The sequence below is a fragment of the Corylus avellana genome, chromosome 1, assembly GCF_965113065.1.
Source record: "Corylus avellana chromosome 1, dhCorAvel1.hap1.2, whole genome shotgun sequence".
NCBI classification, from domain to species: Eukaryota; Viridiplantae; Streptophyta; class Magnoliopsida; order Fagales; family Betulaceae; genus Corylus; species Corylus avellana.
The window spans coordinates 17,362,011-17,384,837 of NC_142490.1; the positions used below are offsets into that span (position 1 = coordinate 17,362,011).

Here is a 22,827-nt window from a genome sequence, read left to right on the forward strand (position 1 = left end):
CTAACTAACAACAACATTCCTATGATTTATTCTAGCCGCCAGTTTTTTGTTTTTTTTGGCCAACTTAATCTTTTTTCTTAGTTGTTTCAAAACATGCAAGATTAATTTGGGTGTATATAATATTTTAATAGCTCAAGAACAAATATGAAAAACGATACATAAAAAGGATTATATTGCTAAAATCACAAACTTAGACTTTATATTCTCTATTTTCCTTATTATATTATTTCTGAAATATTTGAAATATTTATTATGCTTTTAAATATTTTAAAATTACTGACGTCACCCAACTTGATGTTGTGCACTCACATTACTGTGAAGGACGTACAAATAAAAATGCATTGGGAATTCCGTCAATTAATCTAGTCTTACAAATTCGTCCTTCCATTTTTGAAGATTACTTAATTAAGGACGCGTTCCCTCGGCAATATACAAATAAAAATACATTAAGTACGCATGGTTGATTATATGTTATTATTAAGTTAATTATAATGGCGTTCTAAAATTTAAAAGATCTTTAGATTTGTTTTTTACACATGTACATAGATTATATATATTTAATTTTTTTTTTAAAAAAAAAATGATTGAAAATGAGAGGGCAGCGACTCCTGTTTTACATATATTATATTCAAATAAAAAATATTGAAAATGAGAGGGAAACTACTCCTGTTTTAATTCTCTCTGATCAACACTACAGAATGTCAAAATGTCGTGGTCAAACAATTATTTTTGTTTATCAAGGTGGTTGAATATGAAACATTGAAACATAAGGTGGATAAAATAAGTTTTAAATAAATAGTCGCTATGACCTTCTATTTATTTAGTCATATTTCTTACGGGTGATTTACAGACAAGGTCAAATATGGAGGGCTGACGGTTCTGAATTTAGTGTGACTTGGATGTACTTTATTTGGATCTAGAAACTTGGAAAGCTTACAACTTGCCTGCAGACATTATTAGGGTTGTTAAACTAATCTTAAAATATTAGGGCATCACATGCAATACTAATGCATTACAAAATTTTAGAAATCAAAATACGATTTGATCATTAGTGACGTCAATCTCACACGAAAGCATTGCTTGCAAATATATATATTATCGAGAGGAGCTTCCTGTAATTTTCGTTTCGTATTAAACAAAATTATTTACTTGACTAACTTTTTAAATCGTTAGATTGTTTGCATAAAAAGAAAATGATTTTTTTTTTTTTTTTAACATTTATTATTCTAATCTTCTAGGTCCCTCGACGACAAAGATTAATTCCTGCTCTTAATTTAATTACGTGGATTCTAGAAACTTGAAATGCTTACTTACAACGGGCATATGCATGCAGACATTATTTTGGTTGTTAAACTAATCTTAAAATATTAGTGCATCACATGCATTCATACTTTACAAAACAATAGACTTAGATGTAAGGTGAGAGAATCTACCATCCGATCGACAATGATCCACAAACAAGAAAACAAAAACGACTGCTGACAAAGTGAACGCGGGATGGATGAATATAAAACTTATAATTTTTTATTATATTTATTTTTTATAATTTTTTATTATATTTTTTATTATATTTATTTAATAATGGTGAAGATTGTTCTATAAATCTGGTGGACATTGTAGCCAAACACTCCAGCAAGGTTTAGTATCAAAAACTTCGTTTCCTTTAACTGCTCAGCAGATCACTCTGAGCCTCAATTTGCAACGGCTAGCTAGAGTTCTAATAGTAAGTGTTCTCAACCGCCTACTTCAACATATATAATAGTTGTTGTAATCATGCTAATATATAGCAATTTCTATTAGAGTATGTTTGAAATTGTATTTGATAAATAGAGTTTTTTTTAGAAATTGTTGTTGTAATCAAAAAGAGTTTTTTGGTAAAAGCTTTATTTTAGCCGTTTTTAGGCTTTTTGAACCCTTTAAAGCTCTTTCAAATTTTTTTTACCAAACGAATTTTTTTTTTTTAACGGACTTTTTGAGTGTTAAACAAACACCAAAATAGACCCTTAATCATGTTAAGCAAATGTCATGCATGTGTACCTTTTTTTTTTTTTTCACTTGCCCTTTTTGTTTGCAATTCATAAAACATAAGCTTGATATTTCTGTCATGGTGCATGTTTCCTATATACTAATTTACTGCTTCACAAATTTCATCACGAAGACTTTCTGAAAAGGAAAAATTGATGATTTGTTGTGAGGGGAGGCTTACTGCAGTCCTGCTAAATTGGCTAACAAATCATGCTCAGTATCACATGCAAAGCAACTACAACTGGGATCTCTATCTCTGATCATCCTACATGTTTAAATTTATGGAAGGAAATTTGATAAGCATAATGAGCAAGAGAAATGAAAAAAGTTATGCAGGATCTTTATTCAAAATCATCATCTCTCTCTCTCTCTCTCTCTCTCTCTCTTAGTTGTTATAGTCACTCTTCATCTATTTAATTAGTATTCTATAGACATGCGCAACACCATTTTAAATATGTACTGATCATATGTTGTCTATCTGATTTTGTTTCTTACAAAAGAAGAAAAAGTCCAAGGGGGTGTTGTCAAGAGAGCCTCAATAAAGAAGACAAAAGTCAAAGGTGACAATTGTAAGGAGTGAGATATTTCCAAACAATGAGTATTCCTCAAAGGGCTTCTGGTAGTACAGGACAAGATAACGATCAAGAAGATTTCAATTCCGCTAAATCAAACATGTCACCAGATAATGATTTTATAGATGATCCTTTGGCGAGTAAGTGTTGTCACATTATTTGGCTAAAATGATCTGTTAAGCATAGGCCAAGAGAGACCCCCAAAAGAAAATTTTCATTTGCTGTCTTATTAGATATTTTGTATATATCTTCCTGCTTCTTTAGTATCTAAATGGTATGATCTATCATCAAAATATAATAGTTCATATGCCTTCTGCTTCCAAATTTCCAGGGGAAAAAAGATTTTACTACCTCGCCACTTCCGTTCCCCTCTATCAAGCTGCCCTAAAAGGAGATTGGAAAGTTGCTAAGGCTCTATTTGAGAAATATCCAGATGTCTTTCGCCGTCCCATAACAGAAGGGAATGAGACAGCTCTTCACATCGCAGTCACAGCAGAACGCACTGATTTTGTTAAAGAACTGGTCAAATGTATGGATCCGGATGACATAGCATTACCAAATAACAATGGAAACACAGCCCTTTACTTTGCTGCTGGATCAGGAATCGTGTCGATTGCCCAGGAGATGGTGGAAAAGCAAAAGGAACTGCCATTAATCCGCGGTAGCGGTGACAAGACACCACTTTACGTGGCAGCTTTAAACGGACGTAGAAAGATGGTGTCGTATCTATACCCTCTCACTTCTTTTGAAGATTTGGAAACTATCGAACGCATTGATATCCTTATTGCTACTATTTCTACTGATATGTACGGTATGTATTTGGGAGTTTGAGAAAATTAATTTACAATTCAATTCAAAGTGAATTTATATCATGACAATGATCAAATCAAATGTATTGTTTTATGGACAGATATAGCATTGAATATTCTGATTAAGGATCGAAGTTTAGCAACTATGGAGGATAGCTATAAGAGAATAGCACTGCAAGAGTTGGCTAGAAAACCTTTTGCAATCGGCAGGAAAAGTCAGCTATCAGTATGGGAAAGATGCTTAAACAACTCCTGTGAGTTTTCCTACAACACAATTTTCTTTAATTTACTTGCACAAATATGTTACCTTTCCTTAGTAGTTGCTTGCTTTTCTAATACTAATCAGACATTGATGACAATTTTGCTCAATTCACCTTGGAATGAGAGAATTAGCTTACTTGACCACACCAAATCTTTAGCTGACATCCATTTCAATAACTATGGCAAATTCTAATGGGATAAATCAGTCTATATTTAGATGTCTCGATCATTGTAAGTAGGTTTTTTTTTTTTTTTTTTTATTGGGTTGGGGTTGGGGTTGGGAGTGGGGGGGTTGTGGTTGGTGTTATAGCTAGAGCATCTTTTTACGTAATTAAAGTGTATCGATCTTGATGCCTAGAAAAAAAAATTTATAGATGTTTATAATTTTTTTTTGAGAAATGCCGAGGGTCAATATTTTTCTCATATTTGACTCTTCTCATCTCATAAATCAATCATTAGATTTGTAGACTTATGTGAACTATACATAAGTTAATAGTTGATCTATTGAATTTATATGAAAATATGGGTCAAATATGAAAAACTTATTGACCCCTAGTATATATTTCTCTCTATTTATTTATTTGTTTGAGAATAGGCTAGACATTCAAATCGCAGGACATCTATCCCCAAAACTCCTAAATTTGAGGTTTTTATTCTTATAATGCCTTGATATATAATTAAGAAATATGACTCATGTAATACATTTAAAAGAAAAATGCTAGGCTTAAATACAAATTTTACAAAAAAAAAGTTTACAAATTGATGAGGTACAATATAATTGGGTTTTTCAAAATTTGAATTTATCTCCTTTCCAATAATATATATTGTGCCACATCAATTTATAAAAATTTTTTTGTAAAACTTGTTTGTAATTAAGCCTAACATTCCTCTATTTAAAATACATTATCAACTATACCGATTTGCAAATAAATTGATCACCTTCTGTGAAAAATAAATACAATGATGTCAATTTCTTTAAAAAAATAAAAAAATAAAAAAAAAAGAAAGAAAAAAACCCAATGAAAAAAAGTTTGGGTCTTGTCCAATGGCCAGTAATGTAGACCCACCGTACCCCACCGTGAGAGTGCATATGGAGGTCACGGAGGCCCCACAACATCCTCTGCATGACCTCTGTGGCGGGTGGGATGCTAAGGCCCTACAATCGAATGGTGCATTACATGTCTTAAATTTATAAAATTAAAAACTGAAGTCTCAATGTGAAAAGCGCGAAAGCACAAACGAATGGCGCATGACATAATTTTCCCAACTTAAAATATCATTTCTTTTATGAATCTTGCTAAGATAATTATTGCCGTTCCCATCTTTATTGATTGTAAAATTGATATTTCTTTCTTATAATCAAATGATATTTAACTAGAGTTTTTTTTTTTTTTTTTTCATAATCCCAAGGTTCAAAGGAATGTGTAACAAAGCTTTGATGCAGACATTAGCTTATGAATTAGTTGATCTTCTCTGGAAAGAGGTTCTAGTATTGCCAAAAAACAAGTTCGAAAACCTAGTTAAGAAGCATTCGACTTTTATTTTTAAAGCTGCAGAATTAGGGAATGTTGAATATCTAATTATACTAATACGCTCTTATCCTGATCTCATATGGAGAGTAGACAAAAACAACCAAAGTATATTTCATATTGCTGTTAAACATCGGCAAGAGAGCGTGTTCAATCTAATATATGAGATAGGTGCTATCAAGGGTATCGTTGCACAATATCCTGACCTAAATGAGAACAACATGCTACATTTAACTGGACAATTGGCTCCTTCAGATCGACTAAATATCATATCAGGAGCAGCTCTTCAAATGCGACAAGAGTTATTATGGTTTAAGGTGGGTGGTAATTATATGATCTAAATTTATTTTTCTTTTGGTTGCACTTTCACTTGTCAATTTTTATACCTCAACCATTGTAGGAGATAGAAAAGATTGTACTGCCTTCATACAAGAAGATGAAGAATATAGATCAAGACGGTAAAGCTGCATATACACCTTGGGAATTATTCATCAAGGAACACGAAAAGTTGAAAGAACAAGGTGAAAAGTGGATGAAAGACACAGCAAACTATTGCATGCTTGTGGCGACACTGATTGCCACAGTAGTTTTTGCTGCAGCTTTTACTGTACCAGGTGGCAACAATCAAGAAATAGGAACACCAATTTTTTTGAAAAGCAACTGGTTTATGGTGTTCTTCATATCAGATGCAGTGGCACTGCTCTCCTCTTCAACTTCGATACTAATATTTTTGTCAATTCTCACTTCGCGTTATGCAGAAGGGGATTTTCTCACGTCATTGCCTGCAAGGTTGTTTTTTGGACTTACAACACTCTTCATCTCCATAGCAAGTATGGTTGTAGCTTTTAGTGCAACTTGCTTTTTGGTTTATTACAGTGAAGTGGCATGGGTTCCAATTGTTACAATTGCTTCGGCTGGTGTCCTAGTTACTTTATTTGTTGGGCTACATTTTCAACTTTGGGCTGATATATATTATCCGCTCAACATACTGGTCTAGGTTCCTTTTTCGGCCACATAAACATAGGCTTTTTTAGCAAAAGATGTTGATGGGGAGTGATCAAAATTTGAAGTGTAAGTCAAACGAAAACAAGAAAGACTGTAGAAAGAATGGAGCAAGGAAAGATTATGAATTGATGTTCTTCTAAATCATTTCCATCAAGATCTTCATTGATTAGAGCTACCATTATTTACTATTTTTATTTTGCATTGTACTTTTCTCTATAAATCCATAGTGGGTTGATTATAGTCAAGCTACCCATTAGTAAGAACTTTCATTTTGTCAACTGATTCCTACTATACTTCTCTTTTAATATCAGCACATGCTTATAGAAGAAAATAGAGGTACACAAAATATGAATAATTAAATCACAGAGAATGGAATATGTTTTGGGAGATTGTTTACATTTACGAGGCTACAAGAATGATATTTCTATTTCACTATATATGAAAAAGAAAATGATTATAAATGGTACATATTTGGGCTACTCGATCTTCATCAAACTCCTTAAATTAGTTATTGGATACAATAAAATTATGAATTTATTGAGATAAGCTCAATTTAAACTTGGGTAAAATTCATATGAAACTAGCTAGAATTCACAACCCTAGAAGGAATTAATTTCTTAATGTTCACATGGGTTCCATCACTTAACACCCTATAATGACTAACGTTCGATCTCACTTGAAAACTGGCTTTAGAAAAAAGAACAACAACGTTAACATTGAAAAATCTCTAACAACACAAACTTGGGCCTTTTCTTCAATCCAATTTAGACAAAAACTTTGTCTAAATACATATTTGGTGAACAGGCTACTTATAGTGGAGTTAATTTTTGTCCAAAAGAAGAAGAGGGAATATTTAATATGTGCTCCTGATTATATTAATTAAGATGAATACTAAATTTAAATTTTGTGCATAAAACCCACATAGATGGATGATGCCCAACATTGAATATTTAGCTGAAATAGGAGTGAATTTTGAAGTCAATGTTCAAATTTATACCATCTAACTCTAATATCATGATAAGTATACCACTTATCCCAAAAGTTTTTAAATCGTTAAGAAGTGATAAATTTAATCATTTAATTAATACTTTAATACGATATATTGAGCATATATACAATGATTTTGAATCGACCTTTGACAATGATCAAATCAAATGTGTTGATTTGTTGACAGATATAGTATTGACAATTATGAAGAAGGATCCAACTTTAGCAACTACGAAGAATAGCAAAAAGCGGATATCATTGGAAGAGTTGGCAAGAAAACCTCTTGCATTCGACAGCAGAAGTCATCTATCAGTATGAGAAAGATGCTTCAACTCCTGTGAGTTTGTCTACATCACAAGTTTCTTTACTTACACAAATCACACTAATGACAATGTTACTCAAATCACCTTGGAATGAGAAAATTAGCTTACTTGATCACACCAAATCTTTAGCTGAAACCTATTTCAATAACTATGGGAAATTCTAATGAGACTAATCATTCTATATTTTAGATGTCTCAATCTGTCACAATATCTATCACATAGAAGAGAATTAATGTAACTAGCCTTTTTTTTTTTTTTGGCTTGTTCAGACAATATTTGTAGCATCTTTTACTTAATTCAATTGTATCGATCTTAATGCTTAGTAAAAAACAAAGAGTATTATTTAAGTGAAAACTTCAGAAAAACTTATTGAACTTCCACTCATTTTGAAATTATTTTTTAAAATTCAAAAACTCTCAATTTAGGGTATCGAACTTTCAAATTTTTTTCAATATCGCTACCGTTATGATTTTTCGTTAAATATTCTCCTAACCGCTCATCAACCTGTCTTAACAGTCGTTCATCACATGTTTCTTTGCGCCATGCGCGCACAACACAATTGCTTGCATATATCTTGCCTCTGGCCGTCACATGTTCTTTGCACCCTGGCAGGACATTTGTTGGGCAAGCTGATCATAACCACCCTGGCCTGCATCAGTATATACTACGTTTCGTGTCAAAAAAAAAAAAAAAAAAAAAAAAAAAGTATATATGACGTCTCATAAGGTTTTTTTTAAGAGGGCTTACCAAGTTTTTTTTGTATAACACTAATCACAAATTGACGAAACTTTTACTCAAATTACTTTTGACCATGGGTAAAAACGAACCAAAGAAAAGATAGATAAATTTTATGTTGACCAATTAATTACTCTCACTGGCCAATAAAAGAATTTTGGTAAAATCTTATCACTAAAAGAAAGAAGACTCACAACTCAAAAAGAGAAATCTCATCTCTAAAAAAGCTTTAAAAAAAAAAAAAAAAAAAAAAAGGCTAAAATAATTCTCATTTATTCATTGATTAAAATAAACTCATTCACATTGATATATATAGGCACTAGCCTCTTATTTGATAAAGTTAGCCACTACTACATAGGATGATAAACAAGGGTACTTCAGTAGCTGATCACAATCAACTACGTTTATTGCAATGAGAATTGTTTTCAAACAGCAAATACAATACAAGTATAATTATACTATACGATCATCTACAAATAGAACATCAAAGTCTAATCCTCATCAGTAGATGGTCTCCGTTGAGGATTATTAAATGCAGAACGAAGTTCCTCCATAGTGCTAGTGAGGGCACCGATCTGAATTTGCATTTCTGCGAGCTGAGTCTCCAGCAGTTTGAAATGATTGTCAAAACGCGCCGTCATCAGCTTAGACCAAGCAGGAGTCTCCTCTTCTGTGGACGACGAACTCTCCTTTTGTCTTCGTTTGGACTCTACTATATTCAACGACAAATCAATCATAATTAACATGGCAATTTAATAATAAGGCAAATAGCGAACAAATTATATACCTTGGCCAGGGCTTGTTAGGGACAGTTTAACCATCGGCGGCTTTTGCGGTGTATTTGGTCCTTTTTGCCAATCTAGAAAATAAATATAAAGTTAGTCTCGTATAGACACCCAACATTACGAATAATGTATCAAAAATTTAGATATAATTTTAAAATACACATCAATTTTAAGAATATACAAAAAAAATAATAATAATAATAACATTCCTAAAGGAAAAACCTTTGTCATTTAGCCGTCGCTTTTTCTTTTTTTCATCATTACGGTGAGGAGGGTCTTCTTCCTCACGGGGATTAGACTCTTTTTTTTCATTGTTACGGTGGGGAGGGTCTTCGTCTGGGAATGGATTAGAATCCTCATCATCTTCGGGCGAAGGACTCCGGGGTCGTTTAGGCATTTGCTCTTGTAGAATAAGTAAGTGTAATTAGTCTAGCACAAACGCCCAATGTCACCGCCAATGGTGCCTGAAATAGAGAATATTTCAATATTAACCAAATATGCAATATACGGAAAATATATTTCCATATATTCTAATAATGATATTAAAAAGCAAGTGAGAAACACATACCATATGAAAAATACATGTGCTTATCCTATGCAAAGAGATACATGTTACTTTTTTAAAGGTTTACATTGTAAGAATTCTTCCAACCCAATTTGTAGCCTGTAGGAAACTTTTGTCTATTACAAATTACCTTCTCATGCCTAATTTAAATGAAATATATATATATATATGAGTGTGATAAGTAAATGTGAAGATTAGCAGTAGTCAATATAATCTGAATAATGTTATTCGTTACACTTATTTGACACCAACCAATGTGATATGTTTGAAGCCACATTCTTTCAAATAGAATATTGTTACTCTTCACACCTATTATCACACGGACGTGAAGAGTAGCATTATTTCCTCAAATAATATTACCCTAGCTAACAAAAGTCCTGAAAGCCTTATCCAATAAAGGTCCTGAAATCTATTGAAAAGTTTCTATATTGTTGTTAAAATAAAAGGATAATTAAAACTCTAGAAATAAGAGAAATAGTTTAATTATTCAAATATGAGAATAATATAAAAACTAAAAACTAAAGATAAAAGAGAAATCATAAATCTGAAAATATCAACATGAGAATAATGGGGTGGTGTATAGTTTAATTATTCAAATATGAAACCCTTTCATCGTACAGCCGACGGCCCGACGCTAGAGTTCTTTCAGATGACTAAAAAAATTAAGCAGGTGACACTGGGTATCTATGATCAGAACTGAAAGCAATTTTCACTTTGATAATGTCAGCTAGGAATTCACTGGGTATCTTGAATGCATGAAATTGAAATATTGTATTTATTATACTAATTATAATTGATGTACTAGGATTAATCAGACAAGTAAACGGTGATGGTGATGATGGACGCAGTGAAGAAGACAAACGAATTAATACCTGTCTAGAGAAGATAATCACTCTCCCTCGACAAATCAATTCAACCTCGAGGAAGACAATGCATGTCAGGCTTTCAGAATTTATAACAGTGATCACTGACAAAGTCAATGGAAATTATGATATAGTTTTTTATCTTTTTTTTTTTTTGTTCCAAGATGATTGTAACCCCATAGACTTAAAAAAAAAAAAAAAAAAAAAAAAAAAAATGCACACGGCATCCATAATGTGAAAGTAGTTAAGTCAACTAAATGCGACAGCTGCAATTGTGAATGCAGTAGGTTGGCCAAATTCCCCAAACGCAACCTTTAATATTTAAAAATATTAAAAATATTTTACATGGAAATAAATAAATTAACCTTAAAATCAAACTGAGACAATGCAGTAGGTTTCATAATTTTTTATCTGTGGATCTCTCTCCTAGAGGCATAGACTTTTGTTTTGTGGTCTAGACACAAAACAAATTGGTCAAGTGGATAGTCTTTTTTTTTTTCTTTGATATGCCAAAAAAAAAAAATAATAATAATAATGGATAGAGTTTTAGAAAAGGTAAAAGTTTGAGAACTAATTTGGTGGAGGCTACGTTTGAAAAAAAGTTATATATATATATATATATATATATATATATATATATGAAGTCTACAAAAGAAAATTGGTTTTTTTTTTTTTTTTTGATTTTCCCTAAGTTTATGACACAAAATTACTTTTTGCTTCTCGATGAAAAATATATTTTAAAATAGCTTCTTTTACATTTTCCTATATCATTAAAATATTATTTATTTACAAAATAAAAATAAAAAACTCTTTGATGGATTCTGCATCTTTCTCAAACTCTCTAAAAGATTAGTGTGTTTCTCCTTGGGTAATTATTAAATTAATTTTAATGGTGTTGTAAAGGTTAATTAAAAGAGCGGTGATGATGACAGAATTATAAATGAGTTGGCAACAACGATCTCTGTTTTTGGATTTTATTCTTTCTGACTACACTAAAAAATGTGGAAAGGTCAAATGATGGCTCATGGCTAATGGTTATATTTTATTTCTCTCCCTCCCTAGTCCTTACACTCAAACTATATATATTCACCTAAAATAAAATAAAAAATACTATAAACCATTAATTTAGTAATTTAGTGATCTGGACCTTTTTCGGTGATTTATTAGTGAGGAGTTGGTGATTTACAGACAAGATCAATGCGCCATAGTTATAATATATATATATATATATATATATATATATATATATATATAAAATAAGGTCAAAGTGCCACATGGGCGGCTAGTAGCTCTGAATTTACCGACTTTTTTAATTGTGAAGAGAAGCCGCCTTTCTAGGCACCTTCTTTTTGCTGGACTTTTATATTTTTTCTTTTTGGGTGTCGAGCTTGATGCCTACGTCCTGTGATATAGCATGGGCTTGTGCCGTTGAAAATTCCTTCCGTACTCTGCGCCCTGCATAACGATTGACAGGTTCATTCTCAACAATAAATTTGTCTCCCACCCCCGCGTATCACAGACTTGGTTAACGACGACGAACGCTCGAACCATCCATGTCAGCCAAATGATCGGTAGGGACCCCGTGTTGGGTGCGCGCACGCCCCTTCTTCCGCACAGTTAGGCCCCCAAACCTCTCCTCCATGTGCCGCAAACGAATCGCCGGTTGCTCCTTACATGCTGCCTCCGTGCGCACATGCACTTCGTTCATGTCTGTAAAGTGGTTGCTCCTCCCCATTCATGGAAAGTAATTGAACTCTGATACCAACTGATGCAGCGTGACTTAGTGGGATGCAGCGAAGAATATCAGTAAGCAGCGGATAAATATTTATAGATCTTGATTCTATCAATGATTTAAGAAATCTTCTTGATAAAAGCTAGATACTCTCTAGGTTTTGAAGGAAAATAAAGAAAAACTCTCAACTCTAAGGTTTTTTATTCAACAAAATCAATAATCAATATAAAATCCTTTTCTTGGAGGCTATAAGCATATATTTATAGCCTAAAACCCAAAACCTAATAAAATAAGGAGTTAAATACCAAATACCCCCATGGGGTTTGGTAACTTTATTTTTACTCCCCTGGGGTTTCATTTTTATCACATGACCCCCCTAGGGTTTTGAAAAAGAACCAAGTTAGTCTATCTGTTAGTTGACCGTTAGGACTGACACGTGGACCAATCAGATATTGACACGTGGCACCTATTTAATTTAATTTTTTTTAAAAAAAAAAATTAAAAAAAATGCATTTAAAAAAAAAAAAAAAAAAAAAAAAGAAAAGAAAAGAAAAGAAAAAAATTGGGGGTGGCTCGGCCACCCCCTTTGGCCATGGGGGTGGCCAGGCCACCCCCATCTGGCCGGATGGGGGTGGCCGAGCCACCCCCAATTTTTTTTTTTCTTTTTTTCTCAAAAAAAAAAAAATACATTTTTTTTATTTGAAAAAAATAATAAAAAAAATTAAATAGGTGCCACGTGTCAACATCTGATTGGTCCACGTGTCAGTCCTAACGGTCAACTAACGGATGGACTAATTTGGTCCTTTATCAAAACCCCAGGGGGTCTTGTGATAAAAGTGAAACCTTAGGAGGGTAAAAATAAAGTTACCAATCCTCAGGGGATATTTGGTATTTAACCCTAAAATAAGACATAAATACCCTAAAAACCCTAAACCTAATAAAATAACGAAATAAATACTTTCAAAACCCTAATCTTAGTAAAACAATAAAATAAAGTCGGTTTAGCTAATAAAAGACAAAAAATAACATAATTCCCCCATGTGCACTCGAGTGTAGTTATGAGTGCGATCGAGCGTAGGTGGGCACTTGATCGCAGGATCGAGCGCAGTACCAGGGGGTCCTTCAAACAGGCATCATCTTGATCTGCATCATGAAGACTTTATACAAATTTTGTATGAGCTAGCTATTAGAAAAACTCGAGAATGAAGAAATATAGCTTCTATAATTGCAAGAAGAATATGGTTGCAATTAATTTAAATAATCGTTGGTTTAAAACCACAAGGATTCTTTCAAATTAATGAGCATGAAAAAAAAAAAAAATTAAAGTAAAACTTTATCTAACAAGTAGATGTGAATAAAAGTATTTTCTAACTTATGTTTTAAAAATTTTATCTCTAGGGTTTCTACGACCAACGATCGATAGATGCATACAGTACATAATGATCAGTCGGTGCCTTTGAACGATCAATTGGTGCCCACCTGCATGCTTTTGGACAATTTTTCCAGCACATATTCGTGGGAATTGTCCTATTTGAGGACTTAAAAAAAACCGTAGGTCTCATTTCGCCCATATTCAGTTAGTATACAATCTGGTTAGTGTCTCCTTCTAGTTCCACCTTTTGATGTTCCAATTTCCTCGCAAAAATTGCACCTCTTAAAGCTGTCATAGCTTCTGCAGTAATCGGATCAATGATGTGTACGTAGCCTAAGAGCACTAGCATGTAACAGCTTCTTTTTTATTTTTCCTAAATTTATGGCACAAAATTACTTTTTGCTTCCCAATGAAAAATATATTTTAAAATAATTTTCCTTATATATCCCAATACCATTAAAATATTATTTATTTACAAAATACAAAAAAAAAAAAAAAATCATCGAAACTCTTCGATGGATTCTGCATCTTTCTGAAACTCTCCAAAAGATTAGTGTGTTTCTCCTTCAGTAGTTATTAAATTAATTTTAATGGCGTTGTAAAGGTTAAAAGAGCGGTGATATATGATGACAGAATTATAAATGAGTTCGCAACTACTCTCTGTTTTTGGATTTTATTCTTTCTGACTACACTACAAAATGTCAAAAGGTCAAATGATGGCTCATGGCTAATGCTCATATTTTATTTATCTCCCTCTCTACAATCAAACTATATTCACCTATATATATATATATATATATATATATATATACTATACACCATTTGTTTAGTAATTTAGTGATCTGGACTTTTTTCGGTGATTTATTAGTGAGGAGTTGGTGATTTACAGATCGATAAGATCAACGCACCATAGTTATAATATATATATAAAAAAAAATAAGGTCAAAGTGTCACATGGACGGCTAGTAGCTCTGAATTTACCGACTTTGTTAATTGTAATTTATGTGGATTCTAGAAACTTGAAATGCTTATAACAACCGGCTTGGGTCTCTAAGGGGTAGTTCAATCGGCTGTGAATCATGCTTAATGAAGTAGAGGTTACTAGTTCGAATTCTCTTCCCCCTTTTCTAATGTATGCATCATATGCATACATTACAAAATGTTGGAAAACGGAAATGTCAATTGAACCTGCATTGACTTGATCATAATTTATAAGTGACGTCAACCTCCCACGAAAGCATTGCCTCTTTTTTTTTTTTTTCTTGTTAGAACAATGCGAAAGCATGGTTAAACTAATCTTAAAATATTAGTGCATCACTTGCATTTATACGTACATTCATTTGTTGTTGGGGTTTGAACTACTCAATTCCATGTTCTTAATTACACACATTACAAAATTATGAAAAACAAAAATGTCAAAATGCAACAGCTAGCCAACATGCATGTACTTGTTGATATTAATTCATAAGTGACGTTAATCTCCCACGAAAGCATTGCATTTTTATTTTAGCTTAAAAAATAAACTAATCTTAAAATATGATTGCATCACTTGCATTCATACATTACAAAATTTTGGGAAACAAAATGTCAATACATTGTGCTTTAACTTGATCATAATTAATATATAAGTGACCTCAACCTCCCATGAAAAGAAAGTTTGCTAGAATTGCGGCAATATATTGTTATAATCCTTATATAATATATAATATATAAACATAAATCAAAATATATAAGAAATATAAATCAAATAGAATATTTTTGGCTTCCTAATATTAATCGGTCAAGTGCTATTAAAGGGAAAATAAATAAATAAATACAAAACAACTTATCCAGGATCATCATTCTCCATTGGTCAATCAGGAATTTCAGCTACTCAGCAGTTTGATAAATATTTGGGTTACCAACGCTGGTGAGAAATTCCAGAATAAGAGAGTTCAAAAGCATTAAAGACAGAGTGTGGAAGCCGTTGAACGATTGGAAAACAAAGTTTCTATCACAAGCTGGTAAGAAAATTTTATTAAAAGTAGTGATCCAAACAATTCCAACGTATAGTACGAGTGTCTTCCTACTACGACAGGAATTGTGTAGAGAAATTCATTATATGATCCAAAAGTTTTGGTAAGGTCACAAGGAAAATAATTCAAAGATTGGGAGGATAATCTGGGAGAAAATGGGGTATTCAAAGATGAAGGGACTGATGGATTTTATAGATTTATTATGTTTTAATAAATCACTATTGGCTAAACAATGTTGGCGAATTTTATAGAATCCCCATAGTTTGGCAGAACGGGTCATGAAGGCAAATGAAACTGTTAATGGATGTGGCTTTGTGCAATAGATCACCGTCCTTTACTTAGAGAAGTATGTACGTGGCACATTAGTTATTACAAGAGTTATTTGGAGAATCGGGAATGGAAAAGGCAATTAAAATTTGGGAGGATAAATGGCTGCCAACTCCAACAACTTATTATGTCCAATCACCATGGAGGCTAGCTACTAGTGGAAGACGCCAAAATGGTGGAGCCAATAGACCCTGACGTGAAGTGGTGGAATACGTCCTTAATTAAAGAAATTTTTAAGGAGGATGAGGCCGAAATAACAAGCAAGATTCCATTAAGTCGATAAAGGCAAAGAAGATCAAGTAGAATGATTGTCTAGAAATTTTGGGAGAACCATTGTGGTAGCAAGTAAGTGGGTTGTTTGCTTAATACAAGGGTGTGTCTTTTACTAAGATTTTGTCGGTATGAACTGTTGAGAAATATAATCCTACATTGCCTATGGACAAGACCTTTGGTATGTTTATAAGGAATGAACAATCATCTCTTATAGAACCGGTTTTATGAAATGAATTATGTCAATAAATTTTTTCATGGTATCAAAGCCTATTACAGAACAAATAAAGCCCACACTAGGGATGGAATTGGGGGTGGCCGGTGTAGGCCTTGGCCGCAACACAAGGAAAAAAAAAATTTGTTTAGGCATATTAAAAAAAGTGGTAGGAGTGGTTGGGCTATAGTTTTCATGCATAGAAACTTGGAATGCTTACAACTGGCTTGCAGACATTATTTGGGTTGTTAAACTTATCTTAAAATATTAGTGGTCAACTCACATGCATTAATACATTACAAAATTTTAGAAATCAAAGGATGACTTCATCCTTAATGACGTCAATTTCTCACGAAAGCATTGCTTGCGTATTATCGAGAGGAGCTTCTTGTAATTTCCTTTTAGTATTAAACGAAATTATTTGCTTTACTATTTTATTAATTTTTTGTTCTATATATTCATTTGTGTTTCTCAACATTGCTACATAAATCTGGTGGTGGACTTCGTTTCAAACCCAGCAAGGTTAGTATCTTAAACTCTTGCCCTTCACAAAAACTCCGTTCCCTTTGTTAAGCTCAATTCCCTTTGGCTAGCTTAGAATTTTGATATATTTTTATGTTTTTTTTGTTCTGACGTGTCAATTTTAATTATTCAGTTTCTAAATCTTAAAATTTGCTAGTATCTCGATATATTTTTGGTACAAAAATATATATATTTTTGTTGTTGAAAATATCTGTCTGATTCAACGTGGCCTTCATGCATGTGGGAGGTGTTTGATATTTGAACAAAACCGTGGTAAATTATCATTTCCCATAAACTGAGATTATTTACAAATGAATAACTTATTGATTATGTACTGATCATATGTTTTCTATCTGATTTTATGTCTTACAAAAGAAGAAAAGGTCCAAGGTTGTGCTGTGAAGTAAAGAGCCTCAAGAAATAACACAAAAGTGAAAGGTGACAATTGCAAGGAGTGAGATATTTCCAAAAAATGAGTAGTGGACAAAATAACGATCAAGAAGCATCCACTTCCTCTAAATCAAAAACACCATTAGATAAGCCCGTCTCAGATGAGAAAAATCTAGCGAGTGAGTGATCTCTCATTCCTTGTTGCCTATATGCTGTCACATAGAGTACATATGATCACAATTCACTTTACAAATTAATATCTTAATTAAGGAGAAGTGTTATTTATGAATTCCTTTGTTTTATGTTATGCATTCCATTCCAACTCACAAACACTTGATTGGGAATTTGGCTAAAATGATTTGTAAGCATTTCTATAGGCCAAGGGGTTGGCTCACCTGGTGGAAGCATGGGACTTTAATGGTTTGAGGTTTAAAATTCACTGAGTGCAAATTGCCTCTTAGGACTCAGAGTCTTTGCTGGCAATCATCATTGGCTTGTGCACGCTTCCCTCCATCTCAGGCTAGGCTTTTGTTCTGATACCATATGTAACAATTCACCCTAAATGATATAATATTGTACGTTTTGGGCCATGCTTGCACAGATTTATTATTGGGTTTATCCCGAAATGCTTCATGCCATTTAGAGAGAGCATGTTATATATAAGCACATCTTCTTTCTCACACCCTGGTAATATGGGACGTCACACCCTATCTTAGTAGGATTCCTAGTCATGCAAACAAAAAAGAATAACGCACATAGCACGCGCGCAAAAAAAAAAAAAAAAACAGAAACATTTCATTTGCTGCCTTATTAGATCTTTATGATCTATATATCCAGGGACAAACAGATTTCATTACCTTGATACTTCTGTTCGCTTCTATCAAGCTGCCCTAAAAGGAGATTGGCAAGTTGCTAAGACTCTAATTGAGAAATATCCAGATCTCGTTCGTCGTCCCATAACACAACGGAAAGAGACAGCTCTTCACATCGCAGTTGCAGCAGAACAAACCACTTTTGTAAAAGAACTGGTCAAATGTATGACTTGGGAGGATATAGAACTACCAAATAAAAATGGAAACACAGCCCTTTGCTTTGCTGCTTTTGCTGTTGGATTCGAAGTCGTGTTAATTGCTAAGGAGATGGTGAAAGAGAACAAGAAACTGCCATTAGTCCGTGGTAGCGGTGAAAAGACACCACTTTACATGGCTGCTTTGAATGGACGTAGAAAGATGGTGTCGTATCTATACGACGTGACTCCTTTTGAAGATTTGAAACCTATCGAACGCATTGATATCCTTGTTGCCACTATTTCCACTGATATGTACGGTATGTTCTACATCTTACTAATATTAGGAGTTTGAGAAAATTAATTTTCAATTTGATCTACTTATTGAAGTTTCAATCGAACGTGAAATGTATAACATGAAAATTTCACAAGACTAAACATTAATTGATTTAATTATACATTGTAGCACAACTTTCACAGTGTTAGAAATTTTTCAATCACAACACAACATGGGACTTTTTCTTCAATCCAGTTTAGAGAAATTTTTTCGAAATGCATATTTATTGAACATGCTACTCATTGTGGAGCTAATTTTGGTCCAAAAGAAGAAAATGAAATATTTAATATGTGCTCCTGATTATATTAAGATAAATACTAAATTTAAATTTTGTGCATAAAACCCACATGGATGAATGATGCCTAGTGTGAAATATTTAGCTGAAATAAGAGTGAATTATAGAGTCAGGATTCGAATTTAGGACATCTAGCTAGATCTGATCCTATGCTAAGTACTATTTATCTCAAAAGTTTAAGTTGTTAAGAAATAATAAATTTAATTATTTAATTAATAACACAATATACTGAGCATACAATGATTTTGAACTAACTTTTGACAATGAGTAAACCAAATGTGTTGTTTTGTGGATAGATATAGCATTGACAATTCTGAAAAAGGATCCAACTTTAGCAACTATGAAGAATAGCGAAAACAGGATAGCATTGCAAGAGTTGGCTAGAAAACCTCTTGCATTCGACAGGAGAAGTCAGCTATCAGTATGGGAAAGATGCTTCAAATCTTGTGAGTTTGTCTACAACACAATTTTTGTTACTTGCACAAATATGAAACATTTCCCTAGTAGTTGTTTTTTTTTTTTACACTGATCACACTAATTAATGACAATTTTACTCAAATCACCTTGGAATGAGAAAATTAGCTTACTTGATCACACCAAATCTTTAGCTGATATCTATTTCAATAACTATGGGAAATTCTAATGACACGAATCATTCTCTATATTTTAGATGCCTCGATCTATAACAATATTTGTAGCTCTTTATTGTACGTACAGACATAGAAGAGAATTGTAAGTAGCCTTTAAATTTTTTTTTTTAATTTTTTTTTTCTTGTACATACAATATTTGTAGCATCTTTTACTTAATTCAATTGCATGTATTGATCCCAATGCTCAGAACAGAATAAATAAATAAATAAATAATATATATATATATATATATATATATATATAAGAAGAAACTTCAGAAAAATTCCTTGAACTTCCATTCATTTTGAAACTATCTCTTAAAGTTTAAAAACTTTCAATTTATGGTATCAAACTTCGAATTTTTTTTAATGTCTCCCTCCATTAAGATTTTCCATTAAATATTTTTAAGATTTCTAAAATACCCCTATTTTTTTTAATAAAATAAAAAATAAAAAATATTCATGTATATGTATTTTTGCAAATTCTGTTAAATTGTGACCAATTCAAAGCCCAATATTTGCAATTTTTTATTTTATTTTATTTTTTTATTAAAAAATAGAAGTATTTTGTTAATCATGCTGACTTATGAAATCGCCTCCATGTGAGAGATGGATCATGCGACCTCTGCAATCCCTTTGTTGAGGTCCACCCCTCACAAAGGTCATGGAGGAGGCCTTTGTGGCGGAGCCACAGGGCCGGCCTTTATGAACTCTAATCCACATGGAGGGGTGGGTACATATATATATATATATATATATATATATATATATATATATATTCATATGGTCATTCATAGTTAGGGAGGAGACCAACGGTAATTGGGGGCCTCCATAGTCAACTCTAAAAGCAATTTATCCAAATTTTTTTTTTTTTAATATAATGGGGTATTAATTATAATGTTAAAGTTATTTCAATTATCTTACTAGCTGAGAAAGTTAATTGAGGTCTCGATTCAAAAAAAAAGACTCTAGTACATGTCTCAAATTTATAAAATTGAAAATTGATGTCTCAATGTCATAAGCACAAAATAATTTTCCCAAGTTTAAATATCATATCATCTTATGAATCTTGCTGAGATAGTTACCGTTGTTCCCATATTTATTCATGATAAAATTAATATTTGTTTGTTATCAAACAATATTTGAGTAGATTGTTTTTTTTTAATAATCCCAGGGTTCAAAGGGATGTGTAACAAAGCTTTGATCCAGACACCGGCTCATGAATTAGTTCAACTCCTTTGGAGAGAGGTTCTAGTATTGCCAGAAGACGAGTTCGTAGACCTATTTGACAAGCATTCAACTTTTCTTTTTAAAGCTGCAGAATTAGGGAATGTTGAATATTTAATTATTCTAATACGCTCTTATCCCGATCTCCTATGGAAAGTAGACAAGAAAGACCGAACTATATTTCACATTGCTGTTAAACATCGGCAAGAGAGGGTGTTCAATCTACTATATGAGATAGGTGCTATTAAGGGTATGATTGCTAAATATATTGACACAAACAACAAAAACAACATGCTACACTTAGCTGGACGATTGGCTCCTTTAGATCGACTTAATATCATATCTGGAGCACCCTTTCAAATGCAGCGGGAGTTATTGTGGTTTAAGGTGGGTAGTAATTATATGATTTGAATTAATTCTTTCTTTTGATTCCATATTTATTGGTTGCACTTTCACTTTATCTATTATTTATACCTCCATCATTGTAGGAAATAGAAAAGATTGTGCCGCCCTTATACAAGAAGCAGAAGAATATAGATCAAAAGAGTAGACATGTGGATACATGTATTTGCAGATGTATGGTGAAAACATATCAAAAAGGTCAAGTTGAGGATAAAGCTCAAGACAGTGAAGCTTCTAATACACCTTTAGACACGAAGATGGGAAATACAAATAAAAAATGTCAACCTAAGGTTAATGATCAAGACGGTGATACACCTTGGGAATTATTCATAGACGAACATAAAGAGTTAAAAGAACAAGGTGAAAAGTGGATGAAAGACACCGCAAACTATTGCATGCTTGTGGCCACATTGATTGCCACAGTGGTTTTTGCTGCAGCTTTTACTGTGCCAGGTGGCAACAATCAAGAAATAGGAACACCCATTTTTTTAAAAAGTAAGTGGTTTATGGTGTTTTTCATTTCAGATGCACTGGCACTACTCTCGTCTTCAACTTCGATACTACTATTTTTATCAATTCTGACTTCATGTTATGCGGAAGAAGATTTTCTCGTGTCATTACCTACAAAGTTGTTGGTTGGATTTACAACACTATTCGTCTCTATAGCAAGCATGGTTGTAGCTTTTAGTGCAACTTGCTTTTTGGTCTATTACAGTGAAGTGGCATGGGTTCCAATTATTCTAATTGCTTCTGCTAGTGTCCCAGTTACTTTATTTGTTCTACTACATTATCAACTTTGGGCTGATATTTTGCGATCAACATACTCGTCCAAGTTTCTTTTTCGGCCACATAAACATAGGCTATTTTAGCAGAAGATGTTGATCATTGGGCAAGTGATTAGTACTCTGAAATGCAAGTGAAACAAAGAGGAAGACAAATTTGTTAAAGGTAGTCAAGAGTTTTTGAATAAGGAAGGCTGAAGAAAGAATTGAGCAAAAGAGGACTTTGAATTGGTGTTCTTATGAATCATTTCCATCAAGACTTCAACTTGATCTTCATTGCTTAGAACTACCATTATTTTTATTTTGCTTTGTAATTTTCTCTATAGGCCCATAGTGTGTTGATTATAGTCAATCTACCATTTTCTCTATAAGCTTCCTTATGTAGAGTCCCACAATGGGCTGCAAAAGGAGTTGGTCATCTTATCATTTCAATAAATATAGTTGATGTGTGAGCAGCTACTAAAGCACCAGTGTGTATCATTTATATTATCCTAGTCATAGTTATCATTTTAGTTGTGGTGCTATTAGTTTATCAAATAAGAGATCTATATATATCAATGTAGCCAAGTTTATTTGGATCAATGAAAGTATTAAAGTTTTATGCTAATTATCTGGAGATGTGGTTTCTCTATTTAAGGTGTGATTCGTGTTTCTTAGGTAGTGAGACTCTACCAAAATTTCATTATTGATCAGTAAGACTCTATTTAATGTAGTCGATCATACAAAATGCTTTGTTCACCCAACATCAACAATATGTTTTGTAATACCCCAATCTTTAATCAAGCTTAGTTCACTCTTATAAATGGTTGAAGAGGAGTCTTGTTTTTTTCTTTGAATTTTCTACCTGA

General features: G+C 32.7%; 1 protein-coding gene and 1 pseudogene across 3 annotated transcripts; both read left to right on the plus strand.

Moving 5' to 3' along the window:
* The first annotated feature begins 2,993 nt into the window (after nt 1–2,993).
* Nucleotides 2,994–6,230, plus strand: LOC132169293 (uncharacterized; annotated as a pseudogene).
* Nucleotides 6,231–18,356: 12,126 nt separating this feature from the next.
* Nucleotides 18,357–22,131, plus strand: LOC132171378 (uncharacterized). 3 transcript variants are annotated; one of them, XM_088512080.1, is made up of 5 exons: nt 18,357–18,627; nt 19,236–19,385; nt 20,743–21,182; nt 21,284–21,357; nt 21,511–22,131. In XM_088512080.1, the coding sequence occupies exons 1-5, from the start codon at nt 18,441–18,443 to the stop codon at nt 22,064–22,066; spliced, it is 1,407 nt and encodes a 468-aa protein (XP_088368206.1). In that variant the 5' UTR covers nt 18,357–18,440; the 3' UTR covers nt 22,067–22,131. The 3 variants fall into 3 exon arrangements, with proteins under 3 accessions (XP_088368206.1, XP_088368205.1, XP_088368207.1); XM_088512079.1 differs by having other exon boundaries at nt 21,284–21,341; nt 21,501–22,131; XM_088512081.1 differs by having other exon boundaries at nt 21,284–21,316; nt 21,485–22,131.
* Nucleotides 22,132–22,827: the final 696 nt, after the last annotated feature.

Excerpts from the sequence above, each read along its gene's own strand:
- LOC132171378 (XM_088512080.1), top strand. The coding sequence starts at position 18,441 with ATGGTGAAAGAGAACAAGAAACTGCCATTAGTCCGTGGTAGCGGTGAA. Across the intron at positions 19,386-20,742 it reads GGAAAGATGCTTCAAATCTT|GGTTCAAAGGGATGTGTAAC; the intron begins GTGAGTTTGTCT and ends TAATAATCCCAG. Across the intron at positions 21,358-21,510 it reads AAGAGTAGACATGTGGATAC|ACCTTGGGAATTATTCATAG; the intron begins ATGTATTTGCAG and ends AGACGGTGATAC.